Below are 19,608 nucleotides of genomic sequence, written 5' to 3' on the forward strand. Positions count from 1 at the left end.
GGTCCATCTGTCTACAGGGATCTAGGATATGACACTGCTATTGGTATTTGTAAATCCTACTGTGAGTTCAGATACCCTAAAGCATAAAAATAAATATCTGGAAGATTCCATTGGTGTTTGCATTTTTAATCTCTATATTATTAAAATGTACAGCTATCCCTTTCTTTCAGGCTATAGAAATGTAATATTACCAGGCACATAACTGGTCATCACCCATTCTTCAAGTGGAAAAGACAAGCCCTTGAAGCTTGGGAAAATGGATTTCTCTTGGAAGATCAGTATTAAAACCTTGCAGTTCTACCATGCTTACACTTCAAACTCTGCATATTTTCTTTGCTGTCTATCTTGGAATTTTTTAGAAGTGAGGACACTATTATTTTCTTGCCTTTTAGTCTCCTCTAGTGTGCACAGGGGGACCATTTATACTGGATCAACCTGCCAAATGCCTTGCTGAAATCTAAGAAGGCTGAAGTATCACAACATATCTGACTTTCCACATTGTATTACATCATTTATCTGTTTTTCACCTGAAGCTGTTGATACCATCTCTGCATGTAGCTCCATTCCTACAGGGTCTGCTGAGACACTCATCAATGTTTCTTTCACACAAGACACCAGTAAAACCTGGGAGGCACTTGCAGGAGAAGCCGCCAACTCGATCTTCACAAATAGCCCTATTAAGACACGGGTTTGAAAGGCATTCATTGACCTCCATTTCACAGCGAGCACCTGAGAAGAAAAGAACAAAGTCACAGCTCCACTTTGAATTAACCTAAGAAAGAAGATTACTAACCCATCTCTGTTTTTTTTAGGACTGTTGCTGATTTTCTGGGTAGTGGTAGAGGTTTGGGATTTACTCCATTAACTGAGGTTAAGTGGTCATAGAAGAATTACAGGAGCCATCTTTGCAGTTAAAATATTTGAAATTAACATTCAGCAAACTGTGGGGAATTTAAACAGATATTGCCCATTATGTCTGTAATTTGGGCCAAACCAGGAAATCACCTGAGAAACTATTCTGAGAAACTAATTAAAAGCTGTTTCATAAGACATTTAGCTGGAACCTTAACTCTAAGGAGAAAGATGAAAGCCAGAAACACATGACTCGGAGATTTCTGCTATGAAAGAGGCTCTGTGCTAACGAGCACTGAAGAACGAAGAAACTGCACGTGATTTTATAGTAGAGCTCTTTGGCAACATCATAATCAACAGATACGCATATGTAATCAGTAGAAAGCTGAGTATGGGGAGCAGTATTAATACACACCATCTTGTCTACTGTTAGAATATTTTTACTTTTTAAATTCAAATTAAAAATAATAATTCACACCCATGTGAATATCCTTATTCTTTCCTCAACGTCACACAGTAAGTTCATGGCAAAATTAGGAACAGAAGACTAATCACTTGTAAATCCTTCTGAAGCCATGCTTACACTACAGGTACTCTGAGAGATTATGTGGATCTAGGGGATCTAGTACATCCGTATCAATATATAACATATGTAATATATAGCAATGAGATTTAAATACTTTGGACAGGGTAGGAAGACATCTTTTTTAGTCAGAAAGAGTGAAGTCTGACTTAAACAGAGAAACGTATACCTGTGAACCCTTTTGCACAAGTGCAGCGATAACCGTTCTTGCCATCAACACAGTGGGCTCCATTCAAACATGGACTGGAGCTACATTCATTTACATCTTCCTCACACAAGAGACCTTCAAACAGCAAGGGTTACAACGCATGATCAAGACATAGTCAAGGTCTGCATGCTGCAAGTGACCGAATATGGAAGACAGAACAGCACCATACTGCTGGCATAACAAAAGGCTACTGAAATCAGGTGATAAAATTCCATGTTTGACTGCACTATTGCAAACATCTACAGAGATCACCTGTGTTATTTAGATGCTGGGATGTAAAAGATGCAAAGTCCATGGTTTGTCTATAAAGTTAAAAAAATATCCAGCAACGTGGTGCTGTTGATAAATGTATATCCACAAACATGAAGAACAAGGGAGACCATTTCTGGTGGAAAATACCAGGCCTTCATTTTCAATCACACAAAATTATCTCCTCAATAGTTTATTTCAGTATTTAGAAATTAGGTGCCGTTTCGGCAAAGTACTCAAGCATGTCAGTTTCCCCACAGAATTCAATACCTTCAACATGCATGCAGGTAACAGTTCAAATGACTGAGAAGAGAGTTAAGAAAAAGCCCACCCACTCACAGGGCTGCCGTAAAGCAACTGCAAAAATGCTTTGTCTACTCAGGCATATTCAGTCTCACAAGGAATTTTCCTGTATTTACTAATTTCCTAAATTTAATTCCTTTTTTTTTTTTTTTTCAGACCAGAAATGTCACAAAACAGAAGCAAAAACAGAAGCATACACACACACACACACAGACTGTCCTTGAATGCCCATCCTTTTAGTTCAAAACCTATTCACATACAGTAGAACCTTACTCTAACCTGTAGACCAGACTGTTTTCCTGTTAGAATTCCAAAGATGTGGAATTATACAGCCCTTGTGTTTTGTTTTATCTACTTGTCACATAAACAATGCCTGCCTGCCTGCCTATGAAATGAAACAAATTACCTGAATAGCCTGGCTGACAACGGCAAACAAAGGTCCCAATGCCATCTTTACACATTCCATTGTTATGACAAGGAGATGATTTACACTCATCAACTTCTGTTTCACATTTCAAGCCTAGAATGAAAAATAAAGGACTGAGAACAGGGAAACAAAACTTGAATTTGTTCAGAAACACAGAAGTCATGAGTACTTAATGTAGGAAAACATAATTGATTAATTGCATACACTACCAGATATTCAGGATTATTATCTTCTCTTCAGGTTGTGTTTTAACACAGACCTGAGACAAAATGCTCTTAGAAAGGTATGATGCACACGGGACAACAGTCTGATCAGTTCCAGATAGTGGCACTTAATACCTATCACAAGTAACAGAGATCACTTCTTGATAATGGTTGAATAAGAAGTCATCTGTTTGTCTGAAGACACATTTCGCTGAGAAGTTAACAGTGAAGAAGAATAGAGGCAGATCTGCTGGAATTAGCTGTGTAGAGTGCAGATTTACAGCTTTTGCCATAAATATTGCCAAGTGATAGGATTTTCAAAGCCACTAATTCCACTGAAAGAAACCTCATTCAAAATCCTTTTCTGCCAAACAAGATATAATTCAGTGAGAATACAAGGAACTGTTTCTTTTCTTAATACCATGTACAATTAAACTGTAATGGATATTCCAATTAGCTAGGCTATACTCTTGCACTTAAATGTTTTGCTCCTTTATGCTTGCTGATGTTAAGGGTATGTTAGCTCCTCCACCTGCTTCTAAATTTTTTACCTGTATATCCAAGTGGACATATGCAAATATATCCACTTCCCAATTGTTTGCATGTCCCATTGTTGTGGCAAGGTTCCAGGAAACACTCATGGAAGACCTGCCAGGGGCAAGAACGATACAGTTACAGTAAAGGTGGAAATATAGGTGGAACAAAATATTCTAATTTTAAACTGCACGCTGTATAGTCACTTTGGAAAGCTGGGGAAAAAAAAAAAGTCACTAGTATTAACTTCTGGTTCTTCCTCTTAGTCCCCTCACCACACCAACCATTCTTATTTAGTAGAGAAAAATACCAGGAATCTGAATGACTACTTTAAAATGACCTTCTACTTAGCAAAATGTGATCATAGTTGTTCCCTTAGAACTTTATTACCCATGATTCACAGGTGACATTTTATATTACGTTATCATTTATATGAGAATTTGCCACCTTGCATCCTTTTACACTGGCTAATCACTTCCTGCTACTGGTGGGAGAACTTCACTATGTGCTTTTATTTTTTCTCCCATCAGAACTGGTGGGGAACTTCACTATGTGGTTTTATTTTTTCTAATGTAGCAAACCTGAATTCAGCAAAGCCCTTGAGTACATGGACAACTAAAATACAGGAGATCAGTCTGTCACCTGTCCATATGTTATATAAAGTTTATATAACATATAAACCATCAGTCAACTTTGCTCCTGTTTACACACTATCTTAACTTCAGATTCAAACAAAGCAGTGTTGTCAGAGTAACGGACTAGGAGGAAGATGGTGGGGGTAAGGGAGTATCTCTGGCAAACATTAACAGTGCAGCCGTTTCTATCACATAAGGACTTGCTTGTATTTCAAAGGGGGTACTCACAGCAGAAGGGAGCTCTGCTTGCCTCCTCTCAAGTCTATCTGTGTTGCAATAAGTAAAAACGAGGGTTTTACAACTGGGTCTTAGATGCCTAGTAGCATCTTCTGGAATTCAGCATATGGAAGACATCAGATGACTGAGTGTGGTCAATTTACTTCTTATAGATTGGCTGAACCTCCCTCATGGAGTTTACATTTCTTTTATAAGTGTGATAAATATTTCATACATCAGGTGAAGGCTTCATGTCCAGAATTTAAGATTGCCAATAGCTGATTCAGCCTCCTTTGTTGAGTGAAAGTGCTTCTATGATTACAAAGAAAGTATGAGTGCTCCCCTCATGACCATCGCTCTCATCTCTTCAGGAAATACAGTCAGCAAAACAATTACATTTAAAAAGGCCTTGGTAATTTACTACTGCATAAGGCACTCTTTCTTTCATTTGAGGTAACACTGGAAAATATATCTGGTCCTTGCCTGACTGCTGACTTTGTATTGCTTGCTGATATTTTCGGGAGAGGCTGGTACCATCATTACACTTTCCTCAGCTGCTGAAAAAGTAGAGCCAAAACCTAAAGAGGAAAGATACGGAAGTGCTGTTAGTAATATTGTATGGCAAGGTCCTGCCCTATTCCATGAGGGCATAATAATTGCATGTTAGTAATGCATCTAAAGATATGCTGAAAAAAGTGAATTTGTGTGAACAAAACCCAAACTTTACAGTATCCACATAGTATTTTCTACATATTCTACACATATAGGTATTTGCAAGCACATATGTTTCTAAAACACATGTACATGCGTGTACATATAGAATATATTTTATGTGTATTTATACACACATACATATTTGTGTATATTTATAACTTTCTTTATATACTTTATATACACACTCTGTATATATATATATATTCTGTTATTGAGCCTTGGTATATATCACACAGTCACTCCCACATAGCACAGAGGCAATATGAGTAGGGAAAACTTGCTGTGAACTCCACTGGTTGAAATGGGAGGTCTACATTTGTTAGGAGAGGAAGTGAGATGTTTTCTGCTGGCCATGCTTTAGATGTTCCCTTTACTCACTTTCTCCAGCAGAGATAATCTGACTTACTTGAACAATCTGTGATGGATCTGGCACCAATGACAGTTGTTGTTCCATAGAAGGGACAAGACAAGCAGTAGGACTTTCCTGGGTCTGGTTGATAGTAGTCTCTGGGACAAGGGTAGCAAGGTGTCAAACCTGTACGAGAGAACTCGCCTGCAAGACATGGTACTGCAAGAACAAAAGGACATTTTTTTGAGCGATCACTTGCACACCAACTTTACCTTCCCCCACCTCTTAATGGTCATTTTCTCTCCTCCCCTCATAGTTCCTCCTCAGACTTAAAGGAATAGGGCAAAACCTGCCTGGAATTCACAACTGTAGGAGATACTTATTTAAACTGTGCAGTTAGGTGACACTGGTTCTCAAAGGACCACAGAAAGATTTGGGAAGTATTGCTACCTATTCCTTTTGCTGCTCTGAGGACAGCTTTTAAATGCAACTTCCTTTCCCTTTTAACTCTCACACCTGTTTTTTCTGTTTTGTTTTGGTTTTTTTCCTTCAAGAAAGAGTAAGGACAAAAGACAAGTAATCTTTCTGGTAAAGCTTCTCAAAGACAGTTGAGGACAGTTTCTTGAAAAATGTTACGGCATGAACTGTGTTAAAAGTCAGTATTTTTGTACAGAAGATGTAGAAGCTGATCCGGAGATAATAGTGACAAACATCCTGTCATTCCCCTTCTCTTCTGTAAGGAAAAAGGTTTTATTTTCAAGTATGTATCCATCATGTATCTCATTTTATTCATCTTTAGATAAGAATCCATGTTGGAAATCAGAAGGAGGGCATTTGAAATAATCAGGGTATCAGGAATGACCTATCATTTTGCTGGAAAATGCTGCTTGGTCCACACTTAATCAGAAGTGGAATTCAATCTTAGGCAGATGAATTGGATTACATTAGCTGATGCTTAAACAACAATTAGAAACTTTTAGAATTTAATTTTTAAAATTTCATAGCCCCTTTTGTTACAAACCTCCACAAGCTGAGACATCCACTGCGCCCCTTTTTACTGTTGATGTATTTTCTGGGCAAGAGATGCAATTTCTTGATCCAAATGCTGGCTGATATGTGCCAAGTGGACATGTTTCACAGGTCTCAAGACCATTAGATGAATATGTTCCCTGCTTGCACTGAGCTATAAGGCAGAAGAATTCATAAAGGTTAAGCAGTGTCCAACAGGAAACATGGCTCCTGACCTCTGCAAATAATGCTGAAATCACAATACATATCACAGGGACTTTTATTTCTAGAGTTTACTCTACTCTGAAGGACTTCATGGGTACAAAGAGCAAAAAAAAAAAAAAAAAATCGTGGTAAGGAATTGTGGTAAGTTACTGATAGTGCATTTTGTGAATTATTAACCAGTTAATTATCTTCCAGTCAGCTTCACAGACGATATATTGCTACCCAGTTACTCATTTTTAATCAACAAAATGAATGATAAGACAATAAACAGGAAATAAAACTAGCAACTTCTTTTTCAGAACAAGTCAGAAAGAGATAGTGGTGCTGAGTTGGCTCAATGGCAAGAGTACTATAGTGCGAGATAAAGACATTCCATCTTTGATCACAGTAGGATGAAGAGAGGCTGGCAGAGATGAGAATGGCATTATTTTAAGAGCATTAGTCCCTGTAAAATAGGCTCCCAATCTCAAAGAATGAAGACAGAAATGAAACAAAGCTTCAAAGGCCAGCTCATCTTAAAACATCTGCCCAGGCACCCTGCATGCCACAGCAGTGGTGGAAATTTGGATTTTTCTCTTTACTTAAGCATCAAGGGGTAGTCAGGACTGCTCCTCATTTCACACGCTAACCTCATTCCAATACTCCCATAATGAGGACCAAAAGGATGCCACCAGACATTCAGAAGTGGCTACCTGAAGAAGCCAAAGTTCTCACCTTTGCATTCAGAAACGCTCCTAGAGTGTAGATACTCAGTATAGCTACCAGATGGACAACTTTTGCATTCCAGCTGCCCTTCCTCATCTTGGTAGGATCCAGTCCAGCAGCTTTCACAGGTATGATGCTCCAGAGAGTAATAGGTACCCAAAGGGCAGTTGACTGTAACATTGGAAACATACAGTTCCCCTCAGAATGCACAAACATACATACTTGTCTTGCCTATAGAGTTCCCATTTAGTTAAAACTTGTTTATGTGAAACGTGACTCTGTTCCTCAGTAAATGGGGTATCTCTCTGGAACACTGCAATGCTCTCACTACGCACAGGAAATTGAATCCAATTCCCTATCTTAGCTACACATCACCCACAAGACTAACAGAGTCAAAAGACTGCATACCAAGCACTGTTTTCCTGTGTATCACCAAGTGTGGATATGCCTGATTTCCCCATGGGAGTGGAATCCTGGGTGCAAAAGTGTTCTTTTTCAACAGGCCTTGGTTAGGAACATAAACATCCTCTGAAAGTCAAACTGCACAGAGCATTTTTGCAGTTTATTGTTCTGGGAGACCACAAGCACTGGACTGCGTCAAGTCGTAACCCTTTGCAAACATCCTCTAAAACCTTGCTTTTCAAAAGGATTCTAAATACATGCAAGGAGCAAGTTATCTGGCTTACCACACATTCTCCCCCTCAGCACAGAACCAGGCCTGCAGAAGAGAAAGGCCTTCTCGGTCTCCAGTGAGTTGCTGTCAGCTACAATGAATTCAGATGCAAACTGGAAAGAATACATGGGTTCCTTATTGAGAGTCCTATTCAGCCTGTTTGTGATTGTCTCCAGAGTTTTAAGAAGCCGTCGCTGGTTTTCCAGTTCCAATGTATCATTCCTTTCATCAGGCAGTGGCACGCTAGCTGGGATATAAACAAAAAACACAAAAAGCACACAGATTTTACAGTCATCAGCACTTCCAGTGTACTCTGGAGTATATCAAGAGCGCAACATTCAAGCTTGCCAGTGGAAAGTGGAAAGCAGGCCATGTGCACAATGCTCTCCATGAACACAAGGCTGTGAACTTTCCCCCAAGCACTAAGTCTGTGATGAAATGGAGCTATGAATATTTCCAGAAAACTGTCATCTGCATCTCCAGCACGCTTTGTGGACTGAAGGCTAAGTTTTACTGAGTGTATTAGAAACACATTTTTTAAAAAAGAAGGAACAGGAGAAGTATGGTATTTTGACTTCTCTCACCTGTGATGTTAAATATTAACTTGATTTTGTGGTCGGTCATTGGAACATTCATCTTATGCCTTTTGACTCGAGCAGGTGCTGCCTTTGCAGAGGCAGAGAGATGTTTGGATAAATCACCTTCTTGCGCTACATCAACAAAATCATCATAGGAATAATCCAGCTGGTTTGCTGCCCCCCAGCCAGCAGGTCCTGTGAGGCATTAATAAAAAACAAAAAGAAAAGCAACATCATGTGGAAAATAAGTGCCTGTACTTATTTCTAAAACACATGCCCAACAGAATGCTTGAAGCTGTAGATGATGTGTGCTGGCTTTGTCTCCACTCAAGTGCCTATTGTATCAGCGTTTTGACTAAAGAAAAAGGAAAAACCAATCTCACTCCTAACTGGTATCCTAGAGATCCTGAATCTTGTGCAGTTTGCCAAAGCTTAAAGAAATACTGCTATAAAAGTTACAGGTTGCAATTCTTTCTCTTCCGCTGTCTTACATGGATCCTCACCTGCCAGCAACATCTTCTTAAACAATTCCATATTGCTCTCTCTTCCTCTCCCTGCTCAATTGCAGTCAGCATGGCCTATGCCACATGTCTCCACTGCATCTTCTTGTCGTCACAACTCCTGAATAGTTCTACCACCATCTGCCCTCTCAAGCAAGGCTGGTAACATTACCTTACCATTACCTAAGGTAATGTTAAATGCCTGTTTATTCCCCCAGATAGGCATTCCCTGTTACACCTAGTGAGTCAAATTCACTCCCTGTATAATGTCCTTAACTTGTAACCTGCTTTCAACCCGAAACAATTAAACAATTGCTTCTGTACATAACCTACCTTTTCAAAATGACTAAATCTACAGATGCACGGTCTATTTCATTGATCTAGCTTTTTTAAAAACATGAAGACACAAACAAATTCTGCCAATTACCTGTTAGTAGTCATTTAGATTATACTTAATTTACACTGCAAACTAGGACAAGTTAACCCCACAGCTTTGAGGTTAATGCTGTGTGAGTATTCCACAACTAATTTTCTAACCTGCTGTCTCCTACAAGCAGAAAAGAGTTCTCTTCTCCTGCCTGCCCAGTGTAAAATCATGAGAAACTTCAGAGAAACAGCAACAAGGTTATTCTGATAAGAGGTTAATATGAACCACAAGAGAATAGGACCCTACATCCCATGTCGTCATCAACTGTTTCCTCCAAGTGCCTTTACAAGTTAGCTCCAGCTGTCATCACTATCCATCCTTATCCTGATGACAACTGCAAACTGAACACCCAGCCCCCCGGTGTCTGATTTCTCTCAAACTCAATGAAGCATATCTAAAAGGTGAGAATAACCTGGAACCTTTCCAAGTAATTCCACTACAAACCTGTAGAAGAGCCACAGTCCTATGACAGAGTACATATTCTGATGTTCATCTGCCAAACTGCCTTCTGCTAAGGTAAGTAATGTAAGTTATTTGTTTTCAGTCTTTCTGCTCTGAGGACCCCCATGGGACATGGAAATGCCACGGACAACAGCAGTATGACATGGACACTAACCTGTTCGAAAATGGACTGAAAATGACAACTTACTTGGCATAAAACAAAGTGGGAACAATCACTAGGACTATCACAGATTTCACTCTGATATAGCTACAGTCATCCTGCAAAATCTGCCCTTGCATCAGGAATTCATTTCACAGCTAATGGGAAAACTTAAGCCTGTATAGCTTTACAGTGTTCTGTGCTGATCTGAACCAGCACCAAGGATGCTCCTCATTTTCTTAACAATCTCCGGAACCATCTATTGTACTTTTTCAGTATTTTGGTTTGAAACTGTATGTTTTTAAAAAGTCATCATGAGACATCTCAGTAAACTTTCCCTCCACACTATATAGGAAGCAGTATCAAAACCAGATATCAAACAGTTCCTTAATATTGTTATAAAACCTATTACGTAATTGCTTAGCACCTTAAGAGCTCTATAATTATTTTTTAAAAATATCTCACACAACACATAACATACTTCAGAACAAAAGGAACTATGCCACGTTAAACCTGGATGGTTTAGAATATGTGCAATCAATAATTACCAATGGCAAATCCATTTTCATAATCGTAATTATATTCCAAGCAATGTTTCTGTGTCTGATCTTCCAATCTGCAGTCAATATCATCAACATCGTTACAGAATGAGGGGACCTTCCAACATAAAGAAGAATACCATTAAAACATAAAGCCACATAGCCCCCTCCTTTGACTTCAGACCTTATAGTTAAAATGTAAAGCACCAGTTCTGCCAGTGACATTGGATTTCCCCTTTCATATCTGTTATAACTCTGGTAAAGTCTCCTGAAAGAAGCATGTTCTATTGATACAGCTGGGAAATAAGAGGGCAACTTGTAGGCATATAAGCTTTTTGCTACAGAAGATCTTTTTCATAAGAGATGTCCATTCAGTTAATCACTCTTGCATGTGAAATCCCAAAATACAGAAATAACTTCAGGGTTGTTTCTCCCTGTTGACGATGACAGGAGAGCGCACATGTTACTTCCTAGCTATGTAACCTGTAATTCTGTCAGGTTTACAACAATGCTGTCACTTTCTTTCTAGCTTTCAGACTTTCTTTCTTCATATCCACCTCTCCCTACCCATGGAAAGTGACTTATGCATTTCATCCAGAGAACTCAGACGACAGGGAAATCATCTGAGAAGGACAGAAAACATAGAACAGAAAACTCGACAGAAACCTTTCTGGTATTGTTGATTTCTCTCCACAAAAGCAGTATAGATTACATAAAAATAGATGAATGCATGATTTTTGACAAAATCTGCATTTCTTGCTTTCTCCAGAAAGGTTTCAAGCATGTTGGGCTCTAGGTCATGTTTTGGAATTGCCTTGCTTTTCCCTTATCAATGTCCATTGGAAAGACAGCTGCTGCTGATTCCTCCTTCCTTTTCAGATCTCTTCTAGAATTTCAAATTCTTGGGAATAGCAATAGGCATATTCAAAACAGCCTTTCTGACCGTTTTCCCAGATTGTTGCATTTTTATGTCATTGCTTGGGCAAGTCACTAAACATTTTTTCCTTATTGTCTTTTGCTTGCCAATAGTAATGGTCTAAGTGCTGGAACCTGGTGGTAGCTGTCTCTTAAGGGAAAGGAACAGAAATAAAACCAGCCAAGATTCCTCTACTGGAGGAGAACAAAGCAGAAGCAAGGCAAGAGAGTAAGAGATATTTAGGCCCAAGTGTCAGAGATTGCCTGAAGTGTTATGTAATTTTTCAGCCATTTGAAAAGGGCTACTGACATATATTCCAAAGTTGCAGGAGTTTGACCATTAGCTGTATGTGCTAATAAGGCATTTTAGTTAGTAGAGAAGCTTTTAGCATATGGGCCTTGTCCTGCAAACGATCTGTAATTGCCCAGAGTTCTCTTCTGGATCAATGTTATCATACTAGGTCTGGATGTCCACTCCTGAGACCACAACTCAAAGTCCTGCTGCTTCCACTTTGCAGCTGAGGACAAACTCATGCATTATAAGAGGGGAGACTGCGATACTGATGTGGAAAGTGAAAGACATGGTAGAGAAGGAACATGCTAGCCCTTCAAATTCAGTGCCACGCAGTTCTTAATCATAACAGTGAGAACCCAGAAACTCAAGAAATCTGAGCAAATTATTTAAATCACCACTAAGGGATTTAAGTGCCTGGACTTAGGCACCAAATGTGGAATTTATCTATTTATATGCATGTATATTCATTTATATATTGATATATGTTATACATGTTCTATGTAAAATATATAAATTTTACAATCACATTCAACTTTCAAAAACAACACTGAGGTTAGGGGACAGTTGACCGGGGTTTTCAAAACTGCACAAATGCTCTTTGGAAGCCTACTGAAAATCTGTGAGTGCCAGGTTCATAAGCTACTTGGACACTTCTATAAATTCTGTCCTATATAACTCCACACTGAACATTGAAGTGAATTATATTAAAAAGCCAGTGAATCATCTTTATTTTTAAAGGAGACTTGTCATTTTCTGAAAAAGCACAAATTTCTTTTAAAGGTTTCTGTTGTATTTTCATTGTACGAAATTAGTTAGCTGGGAAACATTAACAATGAGGTACATTTTTTTAAAAGTCTGGAAAAGGAAGGAGTATTTACTAACCTACCATTTTACCAAGTGCGCTCTGGAATGCATCAGTAAAGCTATTTAGAAGACTGTTGTCATCACATCGTGTTGCTTTGTAGAGCATCTCGAAGGATTTGAACCCATGGTTTGCAAAACGATTTACTGAAAAATGTTGGAGAAATAAATTTTTACTGGTCAGTGCAAGAGTTTCAGAGCTAAAAGCAAGATCATTCAGGTCAAAACTGGAATACACTAAGCTTTAAATAGATAATATACTGTCTTTAAATCAGCAACCTAATACATTTAAATGGATCAAGCATACCTCAGCCAATGCAGCTGAATATGATCTTGTGAGTTATCAAATTTATTGGGGAAGCTAATAGACATTAAAAAAGGTCTGCTATTTATCTATTTCAGTATTTCCTTAATGGAAGAAACATGTGAGCTGTCAATTCAACTCCATAGTTTCTACTGAGAGACAAGCAATAAATATTAAAAGTCCCATTGCTAATGCTGCTAGGCTAAATATAAAAAAATTCTCATCCAGAATTTAAGCAAATCAAAATTCCTAGGTGTCCAAGTTATGGATTTTGAATTGATAGATAGCTCTGAAACATAACTCTCATTTGCTTACAGCTGAAACACTTCTCATTTGCTGAAACTCAGGAATCCACTTGGAGGGATCTGGACAAGCTTGAGAAGTGGGCCTGTGTGAACTTCATGAGATTCAACAAGACCAAGCACAAGGTCCTGCACCTGCGTTGGTGCAATCCCCAGTATCAATACAGGCTGGGGGATGTTGAGAGCAGCCCTGCAGAGAAGGACTTGGGGGTACTGGTGGATGAAAAGCTGGACATGAGCCAGCAAAGTGTGCTCCCAGCCCAGAAGGCCAACCATATCCTGGACTGAATCAAAAGAAGCGTGGGCAGCAGGTTGAGGGAGGGGATTCTGTCCCTCTACTGCACTGTGGTGAGACCCCACCCGGAGTACTGAGTCCAGCTCTGAAGTCCTCAGCAGAGGAAAGACATGGAACTGTTGGAGCAGGTCCAGAGGAGGCCACAAAAATGATGAGAGGGATGGAACACCTCTCTTACGAAGAAAGGCTGAGAGAATTGGAATTGTTCAGCCTGGAGAAGAGAAAGGGTCCAGGGAGACCTTACTGTGGCCTTGCAATACTTAAGGGGGCCTATAAGAAAGATAGGGACAGACTTCTTAGCAGGGCCTGTAGCAATAGGACAAGGGATAATGGTTTTAAACTAAATGATTTAGACTCGATATAAGGAAGAAATTTTTTGCAATGAGGGTGGTGAAACACTGGACCAGGTTGCCCAAAGAAGTGGTAGAAGCCTCATCCCTGGAAACATTCAAGGTCAGGTTGGACGGGACTCTGAGCAACCTGATCTAGTTGAAGATGTCCCTGCTCACTGCAGGGGGCTTGGACTAGATGACATTTAAAGGTCCCTTCCAACTCAAACCATTCTATGACTCTATGGAAGTGAATGAAACATGGTGATAAGACTGGCTTTTCATTTGTAGCTCTAACACATTTATTATTAAAATGTCACCAAAGCTGGGAAATTCCACAGCTGAAGCTTTGCATGTGTCCATCTCAAAGAAAATCCATAAATGCTTCTAATTTGGTGATAATTAGATATGTAAGTACAGCATGCACTGTGCGTTTGGACCATTAAGTTGCAAATACCATTGAAATTCCTATTGAAAAGACACTGTTAGTGTTTGTAAACAAACTGTTTCAAATACCAATTCAAAATAATGACAGACCTTGTCTACTTTGCCATCTTTATTATTTTGTGATTGTCAGGATTCAAACTCCCTATTATTTTTCTGGTTTAGACACCGTCAACGCATTTAGGGACTTTCAGGCATTCTTTCACAATATTTAACAGTTTGGAGACAAAGGACAGAGAAGATTTGTTATCATTAAACAGAGTAATAATTTCTCAAATATTTTCATTTACTTCCTCATTAAACATAGTGTTTGATGAACTGCAGATTTTATTATTAATAAGACTTACAAGAGCAGCCAGGCCACTCTGGAGAAAAAGGTGGCTTCCAGACACCATCCTCATAAGCACAATAGTAATTTTCACTTGATCCTTCTGAAAAACTATAACCCTCGGCACAGTGCAACGTGCAATTAACTCCCACTTCATCTGATGAGCATGTAAAATCACCATTCACGGGCTCAAAGGAGATTTCACAGGGGGAACCTATGAAAAATAGAAAGATTTATATATTGCTGAATGTGGTGAAGCAGTGATAGGATTTCAAAATTATCTAGTATCAACCTAATCTTACCTCTGCTGACATCTGTGAAAGTATTATTTGTTAATTCTGTAAAGGCAGGATCAGGCTACTGCTAAATTATTCTCAAACCCTACCACTGGAATTTGAAATCCAGAAATCTGAAGACTTAAAAAATTTTGATACATATGAGAAATTAAAAAAAAAATCAGAAATGCAAGACCCAAACCCTTCTGTACCTCTTCTTCAAAGGTGCATGCTCATGCATGTACTTCCTAAAATAATACAAAACATCGATCTAAATTTTTACATGAATTTTCATATAATCAATTATAGTAAACTATATTGCATCATTAATTCTGAAACTAAACATTATTCATTCTGCACTATTGCAAGAACACATGGACTTGTCAGAATCATCTCAGAAGGGACATTATGCCACAAACATTGAACCACAAAAAGTCTGAGGTGGTGCAGAACTTGAAATAATGCCAATTCTAAGCATTGGCTTGTTCCTGCTAAGATTTACAGCAAATAAAAAATTAGCACACCCATTTGTAACTCACCTTTTCTAAAAGCTCTAACCAAAACTCCAGTCTGCATGATTTAAAATTCTCTCTTCACTAACAGTTTTTTTTATACAGATGTATAAAAGCATTAGAGAGCACAGATGAAGTAGAATTTTCACCCTTGATACTTCATCTTCTGAATTATTGTTTAGCCTTTAAAGGAGGAAGTCAACTATGGGGAAAAGGTGTCCAAGCAATAAACATAAATGCACCAGCATACCTAGATAGGTGGAGACAGATTCTAAAATCTAAAGAGCGTTCTAGTATCTGCTACAATATTTGTAGGTGATTATAAAAATATTTCCATATTTTTTTTTTAATAGGAACATCTATTAATTCATTTCAGATGGGATCTGTCACTGATTAAAAAACAGATCCATGACATAAGGTTTACTGTTTATTAAATCATAATTTCAGTGCTTCTACATTGAGTTTGAATTATAGGACCAATTTTACTGCTGTGCTGCTGCAGTCTTAGACAATTTATTTGTTGGTACTAACAGATATCCTGACTGCCTTCAAGTTACCCCAATATAAAAGGGGAATAACTAAAAGAAGTGTAGACTAAATGAAAAAGTGGAGTAGCAATGCATGATTTATGATATTCAGTTAAAACAATGCCATACATTCTCGACTAGAAGATAAAGACAACAAACCTTTGATGACAATGTGGATCTCACATGTCCTGTTATTGCCAGAGGGATCCACAGCTGTGTACTGAACTGTTGTCTCTCCTTTGGGAAAGAGATCTCCAGGTGCATGACTCCTAGTGACAGCCAGTGGACCACCTAGAAGAGTTAAAAGACAACCTAAAACATCAATAAATGAAAGAGGGTTGCTCACACCCAATCTTGATGAACGGAGAACAAAATGGCAGCAGGTCTTCCAAATTATGCGTTCTTAAAAAGAAGTAAGTAAAAAAAAAAACCTCAAAAAAGTCCTAAATTCCAAGGGATCAAGGTTGAACAGGTTGAGATTCTCTAGCCTTCCACTGCTGGGTGCATGTTTTGGGGATCACTGTCTCACCTGAATTGTCAGAAAATTGTGGTTCTTCCCATGTCGCTGGGTACTCATTCTCTACTGCTTGCACAGGTGGTGGAGATCTGCATCTGTCAATTACAGGAGGTTCTGCATCTGCAGAATTTGAAGGGATGGCATGACATTAACTTACTGAACTGCTGCCACACTCAAATGAAATCCATAATCAGACTAAGTCAGGTAAACATCAGAAGATACAATAAAGTTAGGTGCACACTTGTAAGCTGCTGCAACTGGCACATGGTGAGGAAATGAAGAAGACTAATTCTTCTGCTGAACTCATGGTTTCCACATTCTGTTTGCTTTCTACAGAATAAATCTTGTTTAACAGGACTGTTGAGTAACACAACTGTCTGACAGGAATACCTGAACAATTATTTGCCTCACCAATGTGCAAGAACCTTGGAAATTCTGTGGGAGTCTTTCCGGAATTAAAAAAACCCCAACTATATAATTAAGGCAATAAGTGACAATACAGTAACACATATAATCTAGCATGGAGAAATCTTAACATTCAGAATGAACAACAGAACAAAACACAACCCAAACTGAACATCCGGGAGCAATGACTGCACACTATGAAAACTGTGACCCAACATCAATAAAGCATTTATGGAGATGATATTACTCCTGGACACACATAAAGGCCAAAGTGACTCACAGTCTCTTTCTGCACAAACCTAGAAGGTTTCAACCATGATAGACTCTTCCCCAGTGATTTTCACCAGCACTTACCAATAACCTTGACACTGAATGTACAGGTTGCCTCATTGCCCGACTTATCAGCTGCTGTGTAAGTAATGTCAACTTCGCCAATTGGGAGAAGAAATGGTGGTATGAAAGCTGGGGTAACATGTACTGAGACCTTTTACGGGAAAACACTTGTTACTTAAAAAACAAAGCTGGTTAGTAATCATGACACTCATGTTTCAAGAAATGGCCACAAAATAGCATTCTTCAATGTCAAGCCTACTAATTCTTAATGCAAATAGCCTCCTGAAGCAATGAGGATGGACTTTGCAACCAAGTGCTCTGCTCCCCTTCTCAAGACTGCCTTCTTTATAGCAACAGGGATTTACTCAGTCAGGATTTGGACATTGATCTGCTGCAGTTTACAGCACTGTGCATTAAGGAAACTCAGGACTCACTCTTGTCTGCCTCATTGCACTGAGCACACACTACACCAGCTCAGAACCTGCTTTGTCTGCAGTTCAGCTCTCCAGCTGCAAGGGCAGCAGACCTGGGAGATGAGTGAGACAGACAGTTGTGGGCTGCAAGTACTTACATATCCAGTTTTAATCTAGATATGTTTATGAGTTAGAAGCCCACAGATACTTCAAAACATTCTGGCATGGCAAAGGAACCTTACGTTTGGAGTTAATGACACTTATGTGCTGTCTACAGCTCTTTCATATGGGTGAGAATTGTCTTAAGGAACTTTTCTTTAACAGAACTCCCAAGGCACTTGGTTTCTACAGATCAATGAATGACCCTGTGTCAGCAGAGCTACAGTACCTGACCATGGCTATGCTACAGCAAAAAATGTGTGAACTTAAGCTGCTTTTACTGGGATAGCTCACAGTTTCCAAGTTCAAAAACCTCCCGTGTTTGTAGCAAATCAAAAGCACACAGAGTCAGTGTTCCTCTGCTGACTCATGATAAAGTATTCAGTTGCTGTAACTTGATCATGTCTGAGCCGGTAGGGAACATTACTCTTTATGAAACAGCTCTGGAGGAAGTTTTCCTTGTAACGCCATTTCCAGACCTCTGATACTCATAGTAGCCAAAGGCCCACATCTGAACATTGCATTGGATAGGAAAATAAGATTTTTCTTTCTCACTTGGAAAGCTGAAATGAGTTTTTACTTATCACAGTGTGTTCTTGTTAGCCTTTTAGATTAATGAACTGGTTTACTTCCTTCTGAGAAGAGTTTATTAAACTTCTTCACATTCTAAGAGCTCATTTTTAAAGCAGCTGTCTCCATCTTATAAACAAGGGCACATTCTTTCTCTTGACCACATAAATTAACCATATGAGATTTTATGCGCTTAAACACCATGCAGAGTGTCCTGTGACTGCATAACTCTAACCAAGACAGAAAATGCTGAATTCTCAAGATACAAACTTTTCAGCAGATTTTTCTTCTACTCCAGTTTATCAGAAGAAAGAAATCCTAGTGGTTCAAAAATTAATTTGAAATAGCTAGCTACAGAAAGACTGCCTCCAGTCAAAGGTATAGATTTTAACTTGCCTCATCTCCAGAGTTATCCTCAGCTGTTGGTACCTGCCAGCTTATATTAGCAGAGTTATGATGTTCCAGAGTCTCAGTCTCAATATTTTCTGGACAATGGATCCGAGGAGCTTCAATATCTGATCCAGAAAAAGACAAACTAGTTTTATATGTGGGATTATAGAGATAAAGCCTCTATAATGGTTGGACTGCAACTTCTTATAACCACTGTTTTTGGTGCTGCCTGGAATATAAAAGCACATATTTTTGCAAACTTCCTGCCTCTGCCCCTTTCTAATTCTTGCCTACAGGCTCACACATAAATGGTAAATTCTCCTGGGGAAGAGACTATTTTTTCCTGCATTTCTGTACATCACTTAGCACAATGAGACTTTGGTTTCTACATGCAACCATAAAACAAGGAATAAGACTGAATGATGAATGAATTTGTTTCTCTTATTTATCCATTCATTACACACATATACTGATTAAGAAGGAATGGCTTCTCCATCCTTTCACTGCCCACACACATGTAAACATACAGATGTAAACACTTGTTTCACTGGATAATCAATGACTTAAAAAAATGTATTTGTGACATGATATATATACTACAAACAAGACAGTAGTGACTCTTGGATTCCCTGGAGCATGGTGTGGAACCAACTTGAAAGAAACAATGCTAAGATTTCTGGCACCAATTGACAGGAATGTTCCTCAATAAACTCCTGCTACAAGGTATTACGTGGAAAAAACGGAGTTTTCTTCTGACATATGTGACAATCCTGGGTGGTTTCAAAGTACTGGTAGTACAATATGGGTAACATCACCGTCAGCATTTAAGCCTCAAGTTTCACTGACAAACCTAAAGTATTTCTTCATTTCCCTGGCACAGGGCCTCCCAAAACATTTGTGGTCAG

At 38.8% G+C, this 19,608-nt stretch overlaps 1 protein-coding gene across 1 annotated transcript in view; it reads right to left on the reverse strand.

Annotated features, from left to right (window-relative positions):
- The window catches only part of SVEP1 (sushi, von Willebrand factor type A, EGF and pentraxin domain containing 1), a gene marked incomplete at both ends in the record, with an annotated part of 92,796 nt that overhangs the window by 35,016 nt on the left and 38,172 nt on the right, over nucleotides 1–19,608 (reverse strand). The window contains 17 exons of the mRNA XM_010163031.2: nucleotides 528–729; nucleotides 1,605–1,718; nucleotides 2,602–2,715; nucleotides 3,377–3,473; nucleotides 4,694–4,788; nucleotides 5,331–5,492; nucleotides 6,295–6,456; nucleotides 7,221–7,382; nucleotides 7,898–8,131; nucleotides 8,469–8,657; nucleotides 10,539–10,647; nucleotides 12,626–12,747; nucleotides 14,622–14,816; nucleotides 16,076–16,207; nucleotides 16,446–16,553; nucleotides 17,193–17,322; nucleotides 18,710–18,828. Coding sequence (XP_010161333.2) covers nucleotides 528–729; nucleotides 1,605–1,718; nucleotides 2,602–2,715; nucleotides 3,377–3,473; nucleotides 4,694–4,788; nucleotides 5,331–5,492; nucleotides 6,295–6,456; nucleotides 7,221–7,382; nucleotides 7,898–8,131; nucleotides 8,469–8,657; nucleotides 10,539–10,647; nucleotides 12,626–12,747; nucleotides 14,622–14,816; nucleotides 16,076–16,207; nucleotides 16,446–16,553; nucleotides 17,193–17,322; nucleotides 18,710–18,828 — 2,446 coding nt within the window. The remainder of the gene's footprint in view (nucleotides 1–527; nucleotides 730–1,604; nucleotides 1,719–2,601; nucleotides 2,716–3,376; nucleotides 3,474–4,693; nucleotides 4,789–5,330; nucleotides 5,493–6,294; nucleotides 6,457–7,220; nucleotides 7,383–7,897; nucleotides 8,132–8,468; nucleotides 8,658–10,538; nucleotides 10,648–12,625; nucleotides 12,748–14,621; nucleotides 14,817–16,075; nucleotides 16,208–16,445; nucleotides 16,554–17,192; nucleotides 17,323–18,709; nucleotides 18,829–19,608) is intronic.

The sequence above is a fragment of the Antrostomus carolinensis genome, unplaced genomic scaffold, assembly GCF_000700745.2.
Source record: "Antrostomus carolinensis isolate BGI_N321 unplaced genomic scaffold, ASM70074v2 scaffold9242, whole genome shotgun sequence".
NCBI classification, from domain to species: domain Eukaryota; kingdom Metazoa; phylum Chordata; class Aves; order Caprimulgiformes; family Caprimulgidae; genus Antrostomus; species Antrostomus carolinensis.